We start from the raw sequence: 25,378 nt of genomic DNA on the forward strand, positions 1-25,378 counted from the left end.
CTATGAGAAAACAGGAAATTGAATGCAATGACGTTCTGGTTAGTTCAGACTGTTTATTCAGTATCTTTAAAGCTTCTGAATATGAAATGAATTGATCCAAAATCCCACATTGCAGTAACATTTGTTATTTTTTCAAAATAAATTAACAAACACGAATTGATTCAAACTCACATCACTTAATGCACGATTCTCTGATTCATGCATCTCATTAAAACTGAATGGGCCCTTTATTCATGGTTAATACTTGTGTAATGTAACGGCGAATGTTTGCTGATTGTTACGAGTTAACTGTCCCTGTCAGAGCTATCAGTCATCAGAGAAATGTACTGTTTATGACCTACATTCGTGGTAATTATTATTATAATACTCGAATATAACTAAACACTCTGATGTACCCAGACAGTTACCTGCAATGGTTTAGATTTTGAGGATTTTGCTTTAACTTATGGACTGGCTTGTTCTAGTTTATTAGATGCTCTTTCAAAAGGTTACCTGGGTGTTGTATATCACTGCCAACTCACTTTTTGTTTCTCAGGCAAACAGTTTTCCTTTGCTATGCATCTTAGAGTCGGAGCAATTCGAAAAAAGAAAGATGCAAGGAGAGACATTCTGCTTCTAATCTCAGGGTCCAAACTATTTCGTGACATACACTCACATTCTGAACATAATCACTTCAGACATGATTCATATTAGGTTGCCTAGATTGAATTGAGAAACGCAGATTGGAAATGATATGTTCTTTTGTAATGTCAGAGAGACTTTGAGGGACAGTAAAAATAACGCCTCTAATTTTGTTGGCTAATAATATTATTGAAGTTCTATTTCGCTTTATCTGCTTGTGGTTGAATGTAGAATTAAATTCTAATTGAATATTCTAAATATAATCACGTTGGGCACGCTCTGTATTCAGTTGCCTAAATTGTTCTTCGAAATGTTTCGTATGAATTACATGCTATTTTGTAGTGCGACAGAGAATTGCAGTGTCCAGGAAAAAAATGCTCAATTGTTTTATTAGCTGGTAATATCTTTGAACTTTGATTTTAGTTTTATCTGCTTGTGAATGAATTTAGAAAAAAATGGGAGCTAAATTCCAATTTAATTCGTTTTGTATTTTTTAAAACAAAATACTTGCAACTATCATTTGAAACAGACATGAAGCTACTAAAATTTAATTCCACCATTAAAAAAATACTTCCAAAGAAGCTATTCAGCAAAACAAATATCCCAAGATGTGTATATCTCCATGTTTAAGCGTAACCTCATGTAAATACATGAGCCCATCTGTTCGGGCTGTGCAAGCTGATACCAGGATCTGGTCTCAGACTCCAGCAGGACACCAACAGGCGGAAGCTGTCAGCCTGCCCCTTCCGATGGCCATATAAATCCTGGGCACTGGACCGTAATTCAACACTCCTGGATCGGCTTTGTTTAGAAAGATCTTGACAGAATCTTTTCCCCAAAGTTATCAGAATGATTGTATCGACAATTTTTCTCAGTTTGTTACTGACCTTCTTCTCATGTGAGTGTTTTTTGTTCAAGTCTTTCTTTGTTACTGTCTCAACGTTCGTCTACCCCCGGAATGTCAAATACTCAGCCATCATTTCATCAGCATTAATGCTCAATGTTTATTTGTTTTCTTTTTAAAGGTGTCCAGTCGGAGGTTGTTTTGACTCAGCCAGAAGCAGAGACTGGACGTCCCGCTGGCAGTCTGCGACTGACCTGTAAAACCAGCGGGTTCAATCTTGGCAGCAACTACATGCACTGGGTCCGACAAGTACCTGGCAAGGGCCTGGAATGGCTGCTGTACTACTATCGTTCATCCGACAATAGCTATGCACCAGCGATTATGGGCCGATTTACTGCGTCCAAAGAGATTTCAAGCAACATTTTTGCGTTGAACATGAAAGACCTGAAGATCGAAGACACCGCCATCTATTACTGTGCAAGAGCAGTGGGGAGCTGGATTCACACTGCAATTAGGATCAATACAAAAACCTTTCAGCCAGTATTGTTTGAAACAAGTCAGTGATTATTTCTACAAACCGTCTTAACTTGCAGTGCAGTATTAGTTCTGTGGGTTTTTGTGCAAGTTTAATTTGTAAAAGTGGTGATAATTATTGATACACCAATTGGTGATTTTGAGAATCAGCTCAAGTGTAACTCTGTGAAGTATAAAACAATACACTTCAATTTATCAAGAATGATCAGAATTCACTCGCACATGTGATGAAGATTTATCGTGACTTTATTTTGCCTGTGGTTCCGAAATTTTAATGGTAGATTTTTGGTTTGTTTTATGCAGAGCTAGTTATTGTGTGGCCCAGTGCAGATAATGTAACACTGTGTCTATCTTGATGACTGGGGCCAAGGGACCATGGTGACAGTGACTTCAGGTGAGAACTTTAACCTTTTTTGTGACTTTTTAAAAACTTTCCATTCATGTGACTAATTTCTGAATTAAATGAAACTCAGATTCTGTCTTGAGTTTGGTTTGGTTCGGAATGATTTTTGTTCAGGCTGATTATAGACTTCAGTTAAGGCTCAGCAAATAGTTATAATGGTTATGACGGAGTCAGTTGCTCTGAATATCTCTTTGTTTTGATTCGATAGGCTTTCGGTGCGGCTGGGTTACTTAAAACACCTAATGCATCTTAATCAGTCAGGTATAAATAATGTTTAATGTCAGTGACACTGGGACTAGGAGTTGCATTATCGACAACAAATGCTAAGAAGTTAAAGATGTTCAAAATATTTCCAAACATGATTAAATATGCTAAAATATCATTATCGACTTCTTGAATATATTTCCTGTATACATTATGTTCTTACCATAATTATATTTTCTCCTTTATTTTGTTAATTTTGTTGATGACAAGCAGGTTAAAAACTGTCATATTTTTTTTTTTTGCAGTGCTATATTTCATTCTGTTGATTTAGATTCTAAGATCGTTTTACTTGATTCTGTTGAGTTGTTCGGATTTAAAATTTGTTTTAGTTGATTGGGTTGAAATGAGTTGATTGGATTCTGACTTTGTTCTTACTTGATTTTGTTGAATTGCATTGATTGAATTTTGAAATTGTTTTATTTGGTTCTGATGAATTGAATTGGTTAGATTCTGATTATGTTTCATTTAAATCTGTTGTTTTGAGTTGATTGGATTCTGGTTTTATTTTCTTTGATTCTGTTGAATTGAGTTGATTGGATTCTTATACAGTTTGTGGAATTGATCTGTGTTTTCATGCTTTCAGTAACTGGTGTTTTCTTTCTGGTGAGGAGATGGTCTCTCTGGATTACTTTTAATTACCAATATTTGTGAAGTTCTTTGATTTTCCTGAATCGTTTCGGCATTTGTTAAACTCGTATGACATTTTTAATTCTGCTTGATTGAAAAATTTGCATCTGTTGTAACTGTCTGAAAACCAACTTAAGGCAGAAATAAAGAAGTGTGAGGAATGAAAAACTCGATTTTTAATGCAGTGACGATTTTTAAAAATCTAGTTTCTAATTGTAAACTAACCGAACTTTGTTTTGAGTCGGCTCATTCAAAATAAAATTTGGGACTAAATTCTGCAACTGCAGAATTGCTCAGTTCACGTAATTGAAACTAACTTACGACAATATAAAATTATAATGTGCTAATATTTGTCCATTTGAGTAATTTTGTTTTGTCCTTAAATGGATTAATCATTATATGCCTTCAAATGCTCTATTGTGCCCTGCACAAGATTGTCATGATCAGGAAGGGTGTACAGTTTGGAAATAAATCGAACTTTTGCCGGAAATGTTACAGCTTTAAATGTTACGTCCCCTCACAAACAAGGCTGATGTTTTGACTTGTTACTTCTTGTTCAATTTAATTCTTAGTTTGCTTGATTCTGAGCAGTTCTGTTAGACTTCAATTTGGATTTACTTGAGAGGTTACATCATGTTCTTGGTTCTAGAACATAGAACATAGAACATAGAAGAATACAGCGCAGTACAGGCCCTTTGGCCCTCGATGTTGCGCCGATCCAAGCCCACCTAACCTACACTCGCCCACTATCCTCCATATGCCTATCCAATGCACGTTTAAATGCCCATAATGAAGGAGAGTCCACCACTGCTACTGGCAGGGCATTCCATGAACTCACGACTCGCTGAGTAAAGAATCTACCCCTAACATCTGTCCTATACCTACCCCCCCTTAATTTAAAGCTATGCCCCCTTGTAATAGCTGACTCCATACGTGGAAAAAGATTCTCACTGTCGACCCTATCTAAACCCCTAATCATCTTGTACACCCCTATCAAGTCACCCCTAAACCTTCTTTTCTACAATGAAAACAGCCCCAAGTGCCTCAGCCTTTCCTCATACGATCTTCCTACCATACCAGGCAACATCCTGGTAAACCTCCTCTGCACCCGTTCCAGTGCCTCCACATTCTTCCGAGAGTATGGGGACCAAAACTGCACACAATACTCCAGATGCGGCCGCACCAGAGTCTTATACAACTGCAACATTACCTCAGTACTCCGGAACTCAATTCCTCTACCAATAAAAGCCAGTACGCCATATGCCTTCTTCACCGCACTATTTACCTGGGTGGCAACTTTCAAAGATTTGTGTACATGGACACCAAGATCTTTCTGCTCATCCACACTACCAAGTATCCGACCGTTAGCCCAGTACCCCATCTTTTTATTACTCTTACCAAAATGAATCACCTCACACTTAGCTACATTGAACTCCATTTGCCACCTTTCTGCCCAGTTCTGCAGCTTATCAATATCCCGCTGTAACCTGCCACATCCTTCCTCACTGTCTACCACTCCTCCGACTTTCGTATCATCCGCAAACTTGCTCACCCAACCTTCTAACCCCTCCTCCAGGTCATTTATAAAAATGACAAACAGCAATGGTCCCAAAACAGATCCTTGCGGAACACCGCTAGTGACAGCACTCCAAGATGAACCTTTGCTATCAACTACTACCCTCTGTCTTCTTCCAGCCAGCCAACTCCTAATCCAAACCTCCAACTCACCCTCAATGCCATACCTCCGTATTTTTTGCATTAGTCTACCATGGGGAACCTTATCAAACGCCTTACTAAAATCCATATACACCACATCTACTGCTTTCCCCTCGTCCACCTCCTTAGTCACCTTCTCAAAGAATTCAATAAGGTTTGTGAGGCACGACCTGCCCTTCACAAAAGGGCAGGTCTGTTGAAAGTGTTTGCAGAGCTACCTCTGCTGCAAATACATCGTGTTGTGATTTGTTGATCTTTGCTCTGTTGAGGTTTTTACATTGTTATTGCACTGTTAACATGATTTGTGACAGTGAACCTCTCCAGTTTCCTCTTACTCATTCAATGCAATCAGCATGCCAATTGAAACTTCATAAAGCCTAATATTCAGTGAAAGGTAAATCGCAAAGTTTTTGGAAATGAAGGGAAAAGATACCTTCAGGTGCGATTTTTACTGAGAAGTAATAATTAAAGATTAACCTAATCCACTCTTCGCAATCCAAATTCAGAACTCAACTATCTAGTTCAATCACAAGGTCTGTCTTTAAACAGTTTAACAAGTCATAGAGAAATATAAATTGAATTTCAAAAGTATAATGTTCCAGAAGTTCTTGCCTTGACCAAAAATGTCATGACTGTGGTTATAATTAATCAAGAAACGCTTTTCCATTCCGCTGTACACTACACGCAAGTTTTCTGTTTGGAAAATATCATTGGCAAAGACCATTTGGAAATTCTGCTCCATTCGATGAACAACAGATCAGTTTCATTGCTTTGATCAGTTTCACAAGTAAATTGTTCTATCCTTGATTAAACTGAATTTGCTGTGAAAAAAAAATAACTGAATGATTTAATCTGCACAGTGCTTTAGGTGTCCCCAATCCCTACGGTTAAAATAAATAGTTACATTTTACAGCACCACATCAACTGAAGAGTCATTCTTTTGGAAACAACTGCTATAGTGAATTATGTGACCAAGGCTAAATTTCGAATTAATTGAAATAATCCACTTATGCACTCGCAGGGCAGCATGGTGGCTCAGTAGTTAGCATCGATGCTTCACAGCGCCAGGATCCCAGGTTCGATTCTACCCTCGGGTAACTATCTGCATGGAGTTTGCACATTCGCCCAGTGTCTGCCTGGGCTTTCTCCTAAAGATATGCAGGTTAGGTGAATTGGCAGTTCTAAATTGCACATAGTGTTCAGGGATGTGTAGATTACGATGCATTTGGTAGGGGTGAATATAGGTTGGGTAAATGGGTCTGCGTGGGCTCCGTTCTGCTCGGGGGATCAGTGTGGAAGTGTTAGGCCAAATGGCCTGTTTCCATCCTGTAGGAAATGTACTCTAAAATCATGGAAGTACTTGCTGCAAGAACCGACAATGTATTTTACATCGATGTGTTCAGACATATGCAGAGTTCACAAATTTTCAGAAGACATGAACTAGAGGATAACAGAGCACGTTGTTTATTCAAACACTGAAAATAGAGTAATATTTATTTTAATTAATATACTTGACCGATTATTGCAATGTAGCAATCTGAAGGAGACTGCTCACATTAGATAAGTGTGATGGTTATTTAGATTTGATTTCCTGTAGTATGCCTTGGGCTATTTGGCCGAACAAGTCCACACCGATCCACTGAAGAGTAACCCACCCAGACCCATTCCCCTACCCTATATTTACCCCTGAGTAGTGCACCTAACACCATGGACAATATAGCACGACCAGTTCACCTGACGTGCACATCCTTGGATTGTGGGAGGATTCCCACGCAAAGTAGAGAATGCGTAAACTTCACAGAGACAGTCAAGCGAGGCTGGAACCGAGCCCGGGTACCTGGATCTGTGAGGCAGCAGTGCTCACCACTAATCCACCGCTCCGCCCACATTTGCTTAGTCATCAATTAACGCGGGCCACTGCAGTCAGAAGCATGTTTTCAATTAATACTTTTTAAAAAACATTTTCGTAAATTAAATGCTGCTAACAAGAAAATGAATTTGCCCTAATTTCTTCAACAGCCATGCATTTCCACACTGTAGTGCAGGACTAACATCATGCAGTGCATGTAAAATCTCCACAGTTCAAGAAATGCTTTCAGAATATGTAAAAATAATTTAGAGTATAATCTCTTTCCTCTGGAGCTGTGCTTTAATTGGTGACATACCTAATTACAACGACTTATTAAGTTTATTAACTCAGTGATTATCTATGTTCATTGTGAACACGTTTTCGTTCGCATTAATCCTCTGGTTAGTTCCTCTGGTGAATGTTCAATTACAGTGAATATATTGGATGTGAGTAATTGAGCAGATATATCCGCTAGCATATAGATTGTTGTACATTTCGTTTCAATGTTATCTCCGACTAACTTGTCAACCGGTCCTGACCATTTGTAAATTGTCTGGTTTGGGTACCTAAATCTTCGACAGTTCAATTTTATCTTGCTCTTCAAATCTACTCTTTTCTGCCAGAAATGCAATATTTGATTGGGTGTCTCAGAACTGAGTGCCGTGACTAAGTTGTTCCAATCAGAACGAATACCACAGTAACAAAAGGCAGGCAGATTCCAAGTGTTTTGAAATTGGTTGTTGGCAACAAGGGATATTTGATTGAGCGAGGCAGAGGGAAACATGCTGCTTATGTCCTTTGTGCCTCAGTTGGTCCAGGACATGTAGCACAATGTAGAATCAGAAATTATTTCGAATCTTACTATTTGAAAAGCTATTAACGTTTAATATTACTGGCAACGGTCATAACGCACTTCAAAACATTTTCATCTATCTCAAACTAAGTAGAACACCTGGGGCAGCAACATTAATCGTGGTTCTAGGGAAGGGAGTTCGAGGTTGAAATTCAGTGACAGTGAATTGATGGTAATGCAATTCCATGTTTTATTCCTCTGTAGTTCCCAGAGAGTTTGAACAATTCGGAGCTGCTGTCAAAGTATTCTTGGATAATTGTTGCAATGTTACTTTTATTGTACATACGTTCTGGAACAACCCCTTGTTGTTGGAAGGTGTCAATAATTAACATGGTTTATGCACTGTCAAACAGGTGGGCTGTGTTCTCTGAGATAGTGTAAAGCTCATTGTGTTCAGGTCTGCTGTGATATTGTAGTAGTGTGCCTGACTCCATGCCAGGCCTTGTGTTCACTTATAGCCTGTTAGAGAGGTATGTAATACCAACTCTTATTCGGGTCAGAAAAGCAGATTCAGTTGTTAGGATGTTTGTTGGAATTCCACTCACAGAGGCAGGTGAAATCTATTTCATCTCTGTCCTGACTTTTGTCTCTTAGATATTAAACAAAATTTTGGCGTTTAGCAGCTTTTTCGAGATCAATATTTGTTCACAAGCTTTTGGGCACCTCTAGCTAGGGTTAATCGAGTAAGTCCTCAAATAATTCCCAGGTTTAAATTGGTGTTCTAATAATATCACGTATAACTTATCCATAATGAATTGTTTTGAAGCATATTTGATGAGATTATGCCTAGGTTGTTTTACTTTATATTAAACCAGTGCTGTGGCTGAATTTGTTTTGTTCAGTCAGTGGGGGTTCCGCTGATTCCAACACTTGCAGCAGATGGTTATAGCTTTTCAACTGGTCTTCAATTGTTATCTCGGCTCATCCACTACCTCTGCTAAGAATGCTTTTCTAACAGCAGTCAAGCAAACGTAACCGCTGTCTAACTCAACAGGTGTGAGTTCTTGTGCCAAAAGCATGAAAACAATTTGCTGAAGGCGTGGGTGGGGGGCGGGTGGTCTCTCGACGTCAAACGTTATCCTTGTTTTCTCTCCACAGGAGCTGCCAGATCTGCTGAGTTTCTTCAGAAATTTCTGTCTTTATTTTAGTTTTCTAGAATTCCAAGTTTTTTGATTCATTTAAAAATATGTTCTGTTCCACGAAACAAGTTGTTCAGAGAGAAAATGCATTTGAACAAAATGAGAATGTTTAGAGATATGTTGTTTCAGAGAATCATTGAGTGTTAATGCTCTGATCTCAAATTGTTGTTTTACAAGAAACTATCATGAAGTAACAACACACTCCAGAGTGCAGTGCCTGCTGTAATTGGGTGGGAGTTATTATGATCACTCAAGTAGTGAATGTCAATGCTCCCATTCCAAATACCTGTAATCAACAGAATTCTTTTTTAAAGAATGTGTGAGACAATTAATTTGCTAAAATATTTTAATCCAAACTGTTCACCGCCAGTGCTAGCCTAACGACTGACACAATGATAGGGATGGGGAAGAGGAGAGCACTCAGCCCTCGAGCTGCTCCACCACTTACTTAAATCATGGTGCATCTGCGCACTAACTGCACAGGCCTCCCTTTGGCTAAAACTCTTTACCACTGTTGTTTAGCAAGCAAATACTATTCCCACATTTAATAGTTCAACTGCCCATAACAAAGGGAGACACCGTTTTTGAAAGACATTTCTGTGATTATTAAAAGTGACACAATGAGGCTGTAACATCCCAGTCTCGTATTCCACTAATTTAACATGGTATTTCTTTATTCCAAGGAAGCATAATGTGTGATTGTCGTGCTAAAAATGAGGGAAGCTTCATTCACATTATATGATTAAGAAATATCTCTGTTAGTTCAGTGAAAACGCAGTCAAACCACACAGAATGAAACCATTCAACATGTCATCTTGTGTGGGCACACAAGTGCCTCAAATACTTTTTTAATTCTTCCGGCTATTATTTGCATCTCAAGACAGGTGTGGAAGTGTCAAACTTTTATATCACATTGAAAAACCAGTTGTCCTCAGCTTACTTGAATAGCTGAAGTTTGTGTGGTATTAGCACATTCACAGCACTGTTAGAAAGTGAGTCCCATGGCTTTGATTGAGGAAGAGTAAAATGGCAGGGAAATAGTTGCGATTCAAGGTGGAGTCTAATTTGGAGGAAATCTTTCAGATGAAGTATTATCATGCATGTACACCCTTATCCTCAAAGATCACAGTTTTGGAATATATTGCCAAAGGGACATGTTAAAATACAAATTAGAAGCTGAAGTAGCCACTTAGGTCCCTTTACAATGCTATTCCATTCATGGGATCATCATAAATCCTGCTGCTCACCATCCTTTCCAACACCCGATAAAATTGAACCCGATTGTTTACTGTTCAACAAAAGAATGGTGAACCTTTGGAATTCTCCGCCACAGGTCAAAACATGAAGTGATTTCAAGAAGGAGATAGATTCCTTCAATTCTTAAAGAAATACTACAGATATGTGGTAAAAAGGCAAGCAGGGTAAAATATTGGTTTAAAGCCATGAGAACATCGAATGGGGCAAGGTTTGTAAGTTTGCACATGACACCAAAATTGGTGCTATAATTGGCAGTGAACGTGATTTAAAAGAGATCTTGATCAGCTGGGCCAATGGGATGAGGAGTTGCTGTTGGAGTTTAGAATAAATGAATACGACGTGTTACTTTTTGAGAAGATAAATCAGGTCCCAACTTACAGAGTTAATGGTAGGGCACTGGGTCGTGTCGTCGAACAGAGAGACCTGGGAGCTCAGATACACAGATTCTTACAGCGTCATAGAGTCTTAGAGATGTACAGCATGGAAATAGACCCTTCATTCCAACCATCCATGCCAACCAGACATCCCACCCCAATCTAGTCCCACCTGCCAGCACACGGCTCATATCCCTCCAAACCCTTCCTATTCATATACCCCTCCAAATGCCTCTTAAATGTTGCAATTGTACCAGTTTCCACCACTTCCTCTGGCAGCTCATTCCAAACACGTACTACCTTCTGTGTGAAAGAGTTGCCCCTTAGGTTTCTTTTGTATCTTTCCCCTCTCACCCTAAACCTATTCCCTCTAGTTCTGGACTCCCCGAACCCAGGGAAAAGACATTGCCTATTTACTCTTACCGTGTCCCTCATAATTTTTTAAACCTGTATAAGGTTACCCACTAAGCCTCCGACGCTCCAGGGAAAACAGCCCCAGCCTGTCCAGGTTCACCCTCGAGCTCAAATCCTCCAATTCTAGCGACATGCTTGTAAATCTTTTCTGAACCCTTTCAAGTTCCACATCATCTTTCCGATAGTAAGGAGACCAGAATTGCACGCAATGTTCCAACAGTGGACAAAACAATGTCCTGTACAGCCACAACATGTCATCCCACCTCCTGCATTCAATACTCTGACCAATAGAGGAAAGCATACCAAACGCCTTCTTCACTATCCAATCTACCTGCGACTCGACTTTCAAGGAGATATGAATGTTCACTCCAAGGTCTCTATGTTCAGCAACACTCCCTAGGACCTTACCATTAAGTGTAGAAGTCCTGCTAAGAATTGCTTTCCCAAAATGCAGCACCTCGCATTTATCTGAATTAAACTCTATCTGCCACTTCTCAGCCCATTTGGCCCATCTGGTCAACGTCCTGTTGTAATCTGAGGTAACCCTCTTCCATGTCCACTACACTTCCAATTTTGGTGTCATCTACAAACTTACTAACTGTACCTCTTATTATCGCATCCAAACAAATTATGTAAATGACAAAAAGTAGAGGCCCCAGCACCGATCCTTGTGGCACTCGACTGGGCACAGGTCTCCAGTCGGAAAAACAACTCTCCACCAAGACCCTCTGTCTTCTACCTATGATAAGTTCTGTATCCAAATGGTTAGTTCTCCCTGTATTCCGTGAGATCTAACCTTGCTAATCAGTCTCCCATGGGGAACTTTGTCGAACGCCTTACTGAAGTCCATATAGATCACATCTACCACTCAGCCCTCATCAATCCTTTTCGTTACTTCCACAAAAAATCTCAGTCAAGTTTGTGAGACATGCTTTCCCATTCACAACGCCATGTTGACTATCCCTAATCATTCCTTGCCTTTCCAAATCAAAGGACATCCTGTCCCTCATGATTCCCTCCAGCAACTTACCCACCACCTACGTCAGACTCACTGGTCTATAGTTCTATGGTTTGTCCTTACCAGCCTTCGTAAACTGTGGCAACACGTTAGCCAACCTCCAGTCTTCCGGCTCTTCACCTGTGACTACCGATGATACAAATATCTCATCAAGGGGCCCACCAATCACTTCTCTAGATTCCCACAGAGTTGTAAGCTACACCTGATGAGGTCCTGTGGATTTATCCATCTTTATCCGCTTCAAGTCATCCAGCAATTTCTTTTATAACATGGATATTTTACAAGATGTCACTATGCATTTCCCTAAATCTTTATCTTCCATATACTTTTTCACAGTAAATACTGACGCAAAATACTCTCGCCATTTTCTGCGGCTCTACGCAAAAGCCGCCTTTCTGATCTTTGAAGGGCCCTATTCTCTCCCTCGTTACCTTTTTGTCCGTAATGTATTTTTAAAAACTCTTCTGATTCTCCTTAATTCTATTTGGCAAAGCTGTCTCATGTCCCCATTCTTCACTCCTGATTTCCCTCTTAAGTACTTCCTTTATACTCTTACTGGGTAGTAATGTTGAATACAGGGACCTGGGAGTTCAGGTACATAAATTCATGAAAACATTGTCTCAAGTAGCCAGTGTGTTGAAGCTTTGGCACATGGGCCTTCATTGGTCAGAGCATTGAGTGCAGGAGTTGAATCTTCCTTCTGTAACTGCAGCAGACATAGGAATGAAGTGCCAGAGGAAGTGGTAAATGCAGAGATAGGTACAACACTTAGAAGACAATTGGGCAGGTACAGGAATTGAATAGGTCCGGATGGATGTTTGCTAAAAGCAGACAAATGGAATTAGTTTAATTTGTGAACTCTGGTCAGCATAGATAACCTGTACCAAAGGAATTGTTATGTGCTATATGGCTTTATAACTCTCTGGCTTTATGGTGCAGTTGGCTCAACGTTGCAAGCTGGTAAGCAAGTGAGGGGTTAGCTTGGGAATGTGGGAGAGTTTGAGCTGGTAGGCTTTGAGGTATTGGCTGGCTGATGGGTAGACTTGCATTCACCCCATCTGGCAGGGTGGCATCAACATAAATGGTAATGGTCACAAGGAGAATTTGGTCGAATTGTGCTTGGTAAATGAGGGACCGTTTGAGTTGAAATACAGGAGGTCTGTCTTTGCCAAGCTTGTGAGTGGAGAGGTCGACAGGGTGCCACGCTGCTGAGTGGAGAGGTGTGCAGGGCGCCAGGCTGTTTCCAGAGCAGAAGGTCACTGTAATGAAGTGGCAGGTGGACATGATGTCAAACTGCAAAGTTCAGAGTCTGGCAAAATGGCAGGTGGTAAAGGACAGATGCGAATGGAGCTAGGATACAATGTGAACAGGTTGACTTGGGTAAGATGAGAGATCAGTGACCAAGGGCTGAAGTCATGCCTTGTGTAGTGGGGTTCTGACAGAGGTTGTGAAAATGATGGTGCCAGGTCCAGTCAGGGCCAGGTTCAGCATGGACCAGATGCAGGGTGGCAGCAGTGGAATTATAGAGTCATACAGATGCTCAGCATGGAAACAGACCCTTTGGTCCAACCCAACCATGCCGACCAGATATCCCAACCCAATTTAGTCCCACATTCCAGCACCCGACCCATATCCCTCTAAACTCTTCCTATTCATATACGCATCCAAATTTCTCTTAAATATTGAAATTGTAACTGCCTCCACAAATTCCTCTGGCAGCTCATTCCATACACGGATCACCCTCTCTGTGAAAAAGTCGCCCCTTTAGGTCTCTTTTACATCTTTTCCCTCTCACGCTAAACCTATGCACTCTAGTTCTGGATTTCCCCGAACCAAAGGAAACTACTTTGTCTATTTACCCTATCGATGCCCCTCATAATTTTGTAAACCTCTGGGATTGACATTATGTATCAATCTGAAATAGAGAAAATGGAACATTAGACTGCAGTACAGTCCCTTCAAGCCTTTATGTTGTGCCAATCTGTGGAACCAGTCTGAAGCCTATCTATCACATACTATTTCATTTTCATCCATATGTTCATCCAATTACATTTTAAATGTCCTTAAATTTGACAAGTATACTATTGTTGCAGACAGTGCCGTCCGCGCCCCTACTACAGTCTGAGTAAAGAACCTACTTCTGACATCTGTCCTCTCTCTATCAGCCTTCAATCTAGGGCTATGTCCCCTCCTGCCAGCCATCACCATCCAATGAAAAATACTCTCTCTGCCTGCCCTATCTAACCCACTGATTCTCTTATATGTCTGAATTAAGTTACCTCTCAACCTTCTTCTCTCAAACAAAAACAGCCTCAAGAACCTTATCCTTTCTTCATGAAACCTTCCCACATACCAGGCAACATCCTGGTAAATCTGCTCCGAACTCTTTCCAAAGTTTCCACATTCTTCCTATAATATGGTGACCAGAACTATGTTGAAACTTTATTGCTGGAACAGCACAGCAGGTCAGGCAGCATCCAGGGAACAGGAGATTCGACGTTTCGGGCATAGGCCCTTCTTCATTCGCCTCCGTGCCTTCTTCTTCAATCAAGACTCTCGCCCACCCTCTGACGACCCCTTCTCCCACCTCCAACACACCCCGTCCACCTGGACACCCCGTGCTGGCCTCCTACCTGCCCTCGACCTCTTCATAGCAAACTGCCGCCGCGATATTAACCGCTACCTGAACTCCCACACTCCCCCCACCCACTCCAACCTCTCACCCTCGGAACGCGCAGCCCTCCACTCCCTCCGTTCCAACCCCAACCTCACCATCAAACCAGCTGACAAGGGAGGCGCAGTAGTAGTTTGGCGCACTGACCTTTACACCGCTGAGGCCAAACGCCAGCTCGCAGATACCTCCTCCTACCGTCCCCTTGACCATGACCCCACCCCCCACCACCAAACCATCATCTCCCAGACCGTCCATAACCTCATCACCTCAGGGGACCTCCCATCCACCGCCTCCAATCTCATAGTCCCACAACCCCGAACCGCCCGTTTCTACCTCCTGCCTAAAATCCACAAACCTGACTGCCCCGGACGACCCATCGTCTCAGCCTGCTCCTGCCCAACCGAACTCATCTCGGCATACCTCGACACGGTCCTGTCCCCATTAGTCCAAGAACTCCCCACCTACGTTCGTGACACCACCCACGCCCTCCACCTCCTCCAGGATTTCCGCTTCCCCGGTCCCCAACGCCTCATCTTCACCATGGACATCCAGTCCCTGTACACCTCCATCCCCCATCACGAAGGACTCAAAGCACTCCGCTTCTTCCTTTCCCGCCGTACCACCCAGTACCCTTCCACCGACACCCTCCTTCGACTGACCGAACTGGTCCTCACCCTGAACAACTTTTCTTTCCAATCCTCCCACTTTCTCCAAACAAAAGGAGTAGCCATGGGCACCCGCATGGGCCCCAGCTATGCCTGCCTCTTCGTAGGGTATGTGGAACAATCCATCTTCCGCAACTACACTGGCCCCACCCCCCATCTTTTTCTTCGCTACATTGATGACTGTATCGGCGCTACCTCGTGCTCCCACGAGGAGGTTGAACAGTTCATCCACTACACCAACACCTTCCACCCCGACCTCAAATTCACCTGGACAGTCTCGGACTCCTCCCTCCCCTTCCTAGACCTTTCTGTTTCTATCTCAGGCGACCGAATCAACACGGACATCTACTACAAACCTACCGACTCCCACAGCTACCTGGACTACACCTCCTCCCATCCTGCCCCCTGTAAAAACGCCATCCCATTCTCCCAATTCCTTCGTCTCCGCCGTATCTGCTCCCAGGAGGACCAGTTCAAAATACGTACAACACAGATGGCCTCCTTCTTCAAGGACCGCAATTTCCCCCCCGACGTGGTCGACGGTGCCCTCCACCGCATCTCCTCCACTTCCCGCTCCTCCGCCCTTGAGCCCCGCCCCTCCAACCGCCACCAGGACAGAACCCCACTGGTCCTCACCTACCACCCCACCAATCTCCATGTACAGCGCATCATCCGCCGTCACTTCCGCCACCTCCAAACAGACCCCAGCACCAAGGATATATTTCCCTCCCCTCCCCTATCAGCTTTCCGTAGAGACCACTCCCTCCGCGACTCCCTTGTCAGATCCACACCCCCCACCGACCCAACCACCACTCCCGGCACCTTCCCTTGCAACCGCAGGAGGTGCAACACTTGCGCCCACACCTCCCCCCTCACTTCTCTCCAAGGCCCCAAGGGAAACTTCCATATCCGCCACAGATTCACCTGCACCTCCACCCACATCATCTACTGCATCCGCTGCAGCCGGTGTGGCCTCCTCTATATTGGGGAGACAGGCCGCCTACTTGCGGAGCGGTTCAGGGAGCACCTCTGGGCCACCCGGACGAACCAACCCAACCAACCTGTGGCACAGCATTTCAACTCCCCCTCCCACTCCACCGAGGATATGCAGGTCATTGGACTCATCCACCGCCAAACCACAACAACCCGACGGTCGGAGGAGGAGCGTCTTATCTTCCGACTGGGAACCCTCCAACCGCAGGGGATGAACTTGGACTTCACCAGTTTCTTCATCCCCCCTCCCCCCACCTTGTCTCAGCCGGATCCTTCCAGCCCGGCACCGCCTTCCTGACCTGCAGTCTTCTTCTTGACCTCTCCGCCTCCACCCTACTCCGACCTATCACCCTCACCTTGACCTCTTTCCACCTATCACATTTCCAACTCCCCTCCTCCAAGTCCCTCCTCCCTACCTTTTATCTTCTCCTGCTGAACACTCTCTGCTCATTCCTGAAGAAGGGCCTATGCCCGAAACGTCGAATCTCCTGTTCCCTGGATGCTGCCTGACCTGCTGTGCTGTTCCAGCAATAAAGTTTCAACTTTGATCTCCAGCATCTGCAGACCTCACTTTCTCCCTGACCAGAACTATGCACAATACTCCAAGTGCAGGCACACCAGAGTTTTGTACAGCTGCAGCATGACTTCAAGGTTTTGAAACGCAGTCCCTCTACTAATGAAAGCCAACTCAATGTATGCCTTCTTAACAATCCTATCAACTTGACTAGCAACGTTTAGGTATCTATGTACATGGACACCGAGATGTCTCTGCTCATCTACATTACCAATATGGATTGCGTTGGATGTGTTTCTTGTGATAGGGGTGGTGTAATCCGGGCATGAATGGGTGAGTAACCGGGAAGGGTTTGTCAACATGAGTGGAAATTTAGGTCTAGACAGCGAGGGAGAGCAGTGCTTAGTCTGAGAGATGATGGTTTTGGTGGTGAACTGCGAGTCAGTTTGATAGTTATTAAAGTTATAGAGTACTTGCTAATTTTTCACATCATATTTACGTAAATAGTCAAGTCAGTTAGCTGTAACCCTTCAACGCCTCTGAAACCTAATGCTCCTCCATTTTTCAGAGGTCTCCAGAATTCAGATAATTTTAAATTAGAAGTTTCAACTTCCAGACAATTGACATGAGTCCAACCGTGACAGCCATCCTCCTAGTCCCAGTGCTCAGCTCCTGCCTGTGCTGCTGCTGCAGTGACCATCTTCCCAGAGAGAACATTCTGCCTTGTATTGATAAATGAAGAAGAGTCACTGGACCTGAACTATTCACTCTGATTTCTTTCCAGAAATACTGCCAGCTGTTGGGTTTTTCCAGCAATATCTGATTTTGTTTCTGATTTCATGCAGCACGGTACCTAGTCGGGCGGCACACTGTTTCCGTGGTTAGCATTGCTACCTCATAGCATTAGGGACTCGAGTTCGATTCCATCCTCGTGTGACTGTCTGTGTGGAGTTTTCACATTCTCTCTGTGTCGGTGTGGGTTTCTTCCCAAGGTCCAAAGATGTGCAAGCTGGGTAAATTAGCCATGTTGTATTCAGGGATTGGCATGTTAGGTCCATTAGTCAGAGTTAAATGGAGAGTAATAGGGTAGGGCAATGGGTCTGGATAGGTTACTTTTCAGAGGGTTGGTGTGGATATGTTGGGCCAAATGGCCTGTTTGCCCACACTGTAGAATTTTGATGAATCCGTATTTCCTTGGTTTGTATTTTGTGAAAACTCTCTGCTCTTCACTTGCAATCCAGTGAAAGTGTCAGTTGGTGAGATTTTGAAACAGTTACTGGGGTGGGATCAGCATGTTCTTCTTCCTAAATTATATGGTAATGGTCAAGGTAGAGGCCATGTTTATGAAGAGGGAACCAATAGATCATGATCAACATCTGGTAAGAAACAAAAACAACTTCCAGTTATACTGTAGACTTCAGCAGGAGCATGCTGGAAAACGTTTACAGCTGAGGATATATTTGAGTAACTGATAAGGACAAATTAACAGAAACTAATGTGCTCAATTGGTCATTCTATCCTAGAGACACCGTCTCCCCCCACGCTTTATGGCCTGGTCTCCTCCTGTCAGGACCACAACACCGGTTCTCTGATCTTTGGTTGTTTGGCAATGGACTATTACCCTGACGTAATCAAGATAACCTGGAAGAAAGGTGGGGAGTTAATCACGACTGGATTTAAGACTTACCGATCAGTGAGAAACAAGAATGGAACCTATACCCAGAGCAGCCAGTTAACCCTGCCAGAATCAGCAGTAGATTGCCCCAGCAAAATCTACTGTGACGTTCAACACAGCGGGTCACACAAGAGCAAAGAAATGCTATGTCCGGGTAAGTGTTGTGGGAACTGAGATCAACAGAACATCTGTGATTAAGCCGAATAAGGCATTATTTATAACCTTTTCACAGAATCATTTTATACAGCACAGGAAAAGGCCCTTCGGTCCATCCAGTCCACACCTAAAAATAACTGCCGCCTCACTATTCCAGTCTTATGTGCCAGCACTTGATCCATTGCCTTGTGTGACTTGCCTTTGCAAGTATGCATCTAAATATTTCATACTTATTATGAGGGGCTCAATCTCTACATAACTTGTCGGCACCGAGCTCCAGACTCACACCACCCTCTGTTTGATTTCGTTTTGACTTGAGATCCACCCTAAACCTCCTGGCCTTGCCTTCACCCTGTGCCCCTGAGGCATTGATCTCTCCCTCAAGGGAATTGTTTTTGTCCAGTTCCACCTGCCTGGAATTATTTGAGGTATAGACATCGCTACCATCTTCTCCCTAATTCTCCTCTTCTCCAAGGAAAACCCCCGTCTATCTAATATTTTCATAACTAAAATACTCCAACCCAGGGAAAATCCTTGCAAAGCTCATTAATGCTGCTTTCAGCGTAATCACATTCTTTCGATAACATGCACACAATGCTTCAGTGTGGCCTAAGCAGTGTTTTATTAAGTTCCAGTATTATCTCCCTACTCTTCATTGTCAATGTCTCGGCTCATAAAAACAAATATCCTCCCCACCTTCTTCGCTGTCTTTATCCAGATGACACAGTAATATATGGGACCAGTGGGTGTGCACACCAATGACCCTCAGCCATTTCCAGGTTTCCACCATTCAAAACGAAATACCTCACAGTTTCTTCTGCCGAAGTGCATCACCTTACTCTTATCCTGAATGATTTCTATTTGCAACTTCTCTTCACGTATAATCATTTCTTGTATATCCTCCTGCAATCTAAAGCTATCATGCTCATGAATTACCAACATGACAATTTTGCTTTCATCTGTGAACTTGCTGGTTAACCTTCCTACATTCCAGTCTCAATCACTGGTATATAAGAGAAACAGCAAGAAAATCAGCACTGATCCCTGCAGAACAACATGAGACATAGATTTCCAGTCACGCAGACACCTCATGACCATTATCCCCTGCTCCCCTCCACTCAGCAAATTCTCGATCCAATTTGGCAATTTAAATATGATCCTAATGGCTCTGATTATTGCTGTCATCTGGTCATTGAGTTATCTATCTAAAGACTACCACCAAATTGTTAAGACATGACTTCCTCTCTATAAAACCATGCTGAAAGTTTTTGATTGATCTTGCAAATGAAGACTAATTCCGCTCCTCAATAGTTCCAATAGTTTCCCTACTACTGAGACTAGCTTGACAGATCTGTGTTTTCCTTATGTTTCCCTTCCTTCGTCCTGCATAACAATGCAACGTTGGCTGATCTGCACTCACATGTCACAACTCCTGTTGTCAGACAGTAATTCTAAATTATTGCCAGCGACACAACTATTGCATCATTTGCATCACTCAACAGCTTGTTATATATTGCATCTGCCCTGGAAATATAACCACTTTTCATCCAGCAAGACAACAAAGAACATCACATCATCTGACCTAACTTCTGAAGGTACATCACAACACTCCTCCATGATTTCTAGCCCCACATTGTTCCTCTTACTAGTGAAAACTGACACAGCACATTTGTTTCGACCGCAACTTAATCCTCTGGCTCACACCAATAATAACATTTAATGGACATTACTGTTCCCTGAATTATTCGTTTATGAATGAGCCCATAACTTATTAAAATAATTTCCTTTATTTTGACTGCTATTATTTTCTCATGGTCCCTTTTCCTCTTCTAATTCCTTTTTCTTGCAAATACCCACTTGCACGTTCTGTACTTCATTCTAGTTTCTATTGTTTTGAGATTTCGGGGTAGAAATGAAGCCACCCTTATTTCCCTTCATCTCACCCGCCATGCCCTTTTATGTTCCAGGTTCGCTGCATTCTTGGTCCCACACTGTGGCTTCATGGGAAATGTTCTGCCTGTGCTTTTCCTATTTCTTTTTTTTTAAATGTGTCACACTGCTCTGATTTAGATTTACCAGCAAGTTTCAGATTCCAGTCCACTTTAGTCAAACCATTACCTTATCTTATTAACATTGACCTTCCCCTTTCAGAACTTTGGGCCCATTTCTATCCCTTTCCAGAACAATCTGGATTTCAACAGATTTATGATCACCGTCTGCAAAGTGCTCCAACATTGATTTTTACCCACTCAATCGATTTCATCCCCTAAAGTTAAGTCCAGGTTCACCCCTCTCTTGCAAAGTCTGGATTAAAATGTTCTGTGTTAAACACAAACTTTGTTAAAATATTCTCCTGGGGGCATTTTCAGAATTCTGCTTCCTTGAAATTTTTGACAAAATGAATATCCAAGCCTACGCTGAGGAAGATAAAATCCTCTTTTCTCATTTAATTTACGTTTAAGTTAATTTAAGTTGCTCTGAAATTTGCCCATGTCTCTGCACTTCTCAGTCTTTTGGACAAACAGTAAGGTTTATCGTAGTTATGTTTGCTGTATTTTGGTTTTGAAGTACTGTTCATTTGCCTTTGTTCAAGGAGGTATCCATCATTTCATTTCTCTTTCCAACCTAAAATACTCTTGTCAGAATTACTACAGAATGGACATTTTCGACCACACACCCACTCCCCCCATCCTTTTCCATCTTACCCTGTCTCGCCTTAGGGCACTAAATTTTGGAATATTGAATAGCCACTTCTGCCCCTCTCTCAACATGTCTCCGTGAGAGCAACGGCATCGTTTCCTCGTTTACGCCGTTAATTCATCCGCCTTGTTCATCAAACTCTTTCATTAAAACGAATACCATCAAAAGTTGTTACCTCCCTTCTAATTTAACCAGCCTATCATTTCTATGCCTCCTAGATTCCCTTGCAGTGTCCTCTAATTTTAGCCCTTCACATTGTCCTGCTGATCTTTCTGTGTGGATCTCAGCTTCTCTAGCACCTTGCACAATTATGATTCTAGTAATATCGGGGTTAGTATGATATATAAGAACTGATTGCATTTGTTATTAAATTCGTCAAATAATATATATATATATATATATATATAATATATGTGTGTGTGTTTCCTAAAGGTCGAGATGTTCTCCCTCCAACACTTCTCCTAACTGTGAGCTCCAGTGAAGAAATCGCAAGCAGCAAGTTTGCAACTCTCGTCTGTTCAATCATTGATTTTCATCCAAAGTCAATCTCCGTGAGTTGGTTGAAAAATGGCCGACCTTTGGATTCTGGCTTCTTCACGTCTCCCGTGTGTGAGGCGAGCGGGAACTTCTCGGTGACGAGTCGCCTGATGGTCCGTTATAGTGAATGGTTCAACTGCGCAGTCTATACCTGCCAGGTCACTCATGGAGAGAACACTCAAAGTAAAAACATCACCGCACTCCAGGGTAAGAGACACAGACTGAGAGAGCTACAAATCATTTTGAACTCGCATGTGAATCAAACACACACTTTTATTAGGCTTAGTAAACAGCACGGTACAGCTTCTCATTTCCCTAAATGCCATGTGTCTCTTATTTCTGTTTGAGTGTCGCATTAGCATTGCTCAATTATTTTAGCTAATCGGAAAAGCATGTTTCCTATTTGTTGAAGACGAATAGACAGTGAACTTTGTTAAATAGTTTGTTGGCTGACCATGCTGGGAGAGGCATTCAGAGTGCCGAGTCCTTGCCTGGTAGTGGCCGCAAGGATAATTTGGGGTCAGGGGTGTCTGAGAGGTATCTGATAGAAATCTAGAAAATACTGACAGACCGAGTTAGAGTAAACGTGGAGTAGATGTTTTGACCAGTAGGCGATAATAGGACCCACGGGTACAGTCTCAGAGTCAAAGGGAGCACCATCTGGAACTAAGATGGGGAGGAATTTCTTCTTCCAGAGGGTGATGAATCTATGGAGCGCATTGCTGCAGAGGGCTGTGGAGCCCAGGCTATTGTCTGTATTCAAGACAGAGATGGATCGGCTCTTGCTTAATTCAGGGAGAAGGCGGGAGAATGGGGTTGAGAAACATATCAGCCATAATCGAACGGCGGAGAAGATTTGATTGAGCGAATAGCCTCATTCTGATCCTCTATCTTATAGTTTTGTGATCTCAAAATGACATGGTAAAAATATGCAGTAACCCTTAATTGAAAATAAATGAAAATACGTGCAATACTTCATTCCCTGCTCAGTAATGACCTGTTGGCCTTGGGCATTGTAATACACAGACTTTTTTAATATCTGGTATTGAGCTCTTCCACTTCATTTATGGGATGTGACCACAGACCAAGTGGGTTTCACATTTGATTAACTAGGATAAACGTAATCTCACTGAGCTTCTTTCAGACGTTCCCTGTCATTAGCGAATGAGGCAGGTGAATAAATTCTGGTGGGAATGCGACAATAGGGATGAATGAACTAGGAATGAATGCCAGGCTAATTCAGCCTGATTTGGGATGGAGATGTTTACATAGTGATTGGTAGACATCTGAATAAAACTAGTGCAAATTTCCATCGAGTTTGTAGATTAATTTAAGATGTTTCTGCTTTTTTTTCAATGAAAGTAAAAAATGCAGCCTGATAAATAAAGTGAATCTACAGACCAGTCACGAACTCTTTGAATGGAAGGAAAGACTTGAGGGGATGGGTGTTCTTCACGATGTCTAATGCTGTACTCAGTGCCTTTTTTTCAGGTCAACTCCAAATTCAGCCCACAAGGAATAATGACATAAATTAGAGAATGCTCTCACACCAATAATGCCAAGTATTTTCGATCACGTTAAATATAATGAATATAATTTCCATGGCCATTCACCGCTCCTGTAACACTTTAAATCCTCTGCAAATGCATGAAGACTAAGAGAATAATTATGACTAATTACAATTTTCTGAAATTCGGTATCTGATTTGGCACTTAGTGTGACCAGCAACGTAACGTTCATGGACATAGAAATGAACTCATTATATACAGATTACTCTTGCCCCAAGTATCAATAGATGGTCTTAAGTAAGAGACCAACTCTGAAAGAAATATGACTCCGTGAATTACATTATGGTATCTTCGATGATTTTACTTTTTTCACAGGTTTCACTTTTTACAAAAACAGTGTTCTTTAGGAATAATTACACAGGCTACGTTATAGGTAATCACGAATTATTTCACAGATCAAAATATATGAACAATAGTTAGTATCGTTTCAGCAAGAGTTAGAAGTTGCCATTTCGAAGGTGGTTTCTTCACCCTGTGAGGAAATAACCTGAAGAGTGGGTGTACTGATCCTAAAGAGGCATTTTACATTGATTTTGATTGCTGTTTCATAGGAGATACTGTGCTCCACGATTACACGGTTAAAATCCTCCCGCCACCAGTAGAACAGGTCTTGCTGGAGGCGACGGTGACGTTAAACTGTGTTGTGTCCAATCTTCCTTCTGGAGTCAACGTCACCTGGATAAAAGAAAAGAAACCTCTGAAATCAGAGATTGCTGAGCAGCCTGGACAGAATCCTGACAGTGTGATCAGCAAATTAGATATTTCGACTGAAGCCTGGCTGAGTGGCGTTACTTTTGAATGTGTGGTGTACCATCAGAATCTACCGACTCCGCTGAGAGACTCCATCCACAAGAAGAAAGGTGAGCGGTGAGATTAAAGCACAAAGAATCCCATGTGTAATTGAAATCCAGGTACATCAATGGCAAGCTTTGATTGGTAATGAGCAAACACTGCTGGGAGCATAAATGATGCATTTGATGGCAGAAAAGCTAAGTATCTGATTAAGAAAGAGACAGACCAATGGCTATTCTATTCCGATTAAATCAGATAAGGTGGGAAGGAACCTGGGTTGTGACGTCACCATCAGCAATGACACATGGACAGAATGTCCTCGTTGTGGGCTGGAAACATGGATGCGACTTTCAAATTAAACTTTTTACATCTTTTATTGAACATAGTGTCTACCACTCTGCTCCTATCAGAAAATGAATGTGAAAAAATCCCAAATTTAAAATGGCATATTTTAATATTTAGTGAAATCGTGATATTGATTCTGGATTTTTATACTTGATTTATATTTGTCTCAAATATTTTGCAGTGATTAATGCACTGGAGCCATCAGTGTCTGTGCTCCTGCCACCAACAGAAGAAATCTCCGCTAAGCGGTTTCTCTCCCTCATCTGTTTAGTGAGAGGTTTCTTCCCCCAAGAGATCTTCGTCAAGTGGACAAACAATGACAAGCTAGTGAATCCCAGTAACTACAAGAACACCGAGGTGATGGTGGAGAGCAACAACACCTCCTTCTTCATGTACAGCCTGTTATCTATTACAGCGGAGGAGTGGGCCAGCGGTGCTTCTTACTCCTGTGTGGTGGGACATGAAGCGATTCCATTGAAGATCATCAACAGAACTGTCGATAAATCCAGCGGTAAACCAAGTTTTGTAAACATTTCACTTGCACTGATGGACACTGTTAATTCATGTCAATAAAAATCTCAAAGCTGATTTAATAATTCAACAAAAGTTATAAAGTATTTTTTTGTTCCTCCAGTTATGAGCTAAATACACAGCTGCTGAATTAATTGATTCTCATTCTTACTTCTATTCAATCTGTGCAGTTTAGATGAAATTAAATTTCCTTCAATGTGGGAATAGGCCCTTCGGCCCAACAAGTCCACTCCAAAGAGCAACCCACCCAGATCCATTCCCCTTCATTTACCCCTGACTAATGAAACCAACACTACGGGCAATTTAGCATGGCCA

General features: G+C 42.2%; 1 gene segment (V, D, J or C); it reads left to right on the forward strand.

Moving 5' to 3' along the window:
* Positions 1 to 1,312: 1,312 nt before the first annotated feature.
* LOC148139551 (Ig heavy chain C region-like) lies at positions 1,313 to 25,127 on the forward strand. The segment is given in 7 exon segments: positions 1,313 to 1,519; positions 1,647 to 1,964; positions 2,346 to 2,393; positions 18,283 to 18,588; positions 21,723 to 22,034; positions 23,947 to 24,255; positions 24,714 to 25,127. Coding segments are annotated over 7 exon segments (1,734 nt in total).
* Positions 25,128 to 25,378: the final 251 nt, after the last annotated feature.

Source organism: Chiloscyllium plagiosum, unplaced genomic scaffold (genome assembly GCF_037043375.1).
Source record: "Chiloscyllium plagiosum isolate Xiang-an unplaced genomic scaffold, Cpla_swu_hap1 HiC_scaffold_38, whole genome shotgun sequence".
Classification (NCBI taxonomy): Eukaryota; Metazoa; Chordata; class Chondrichthyes; order Orectolobiformes; family Hemiscylliidae; genus Chiloscyllium; species Chiloscyllium plagiosum.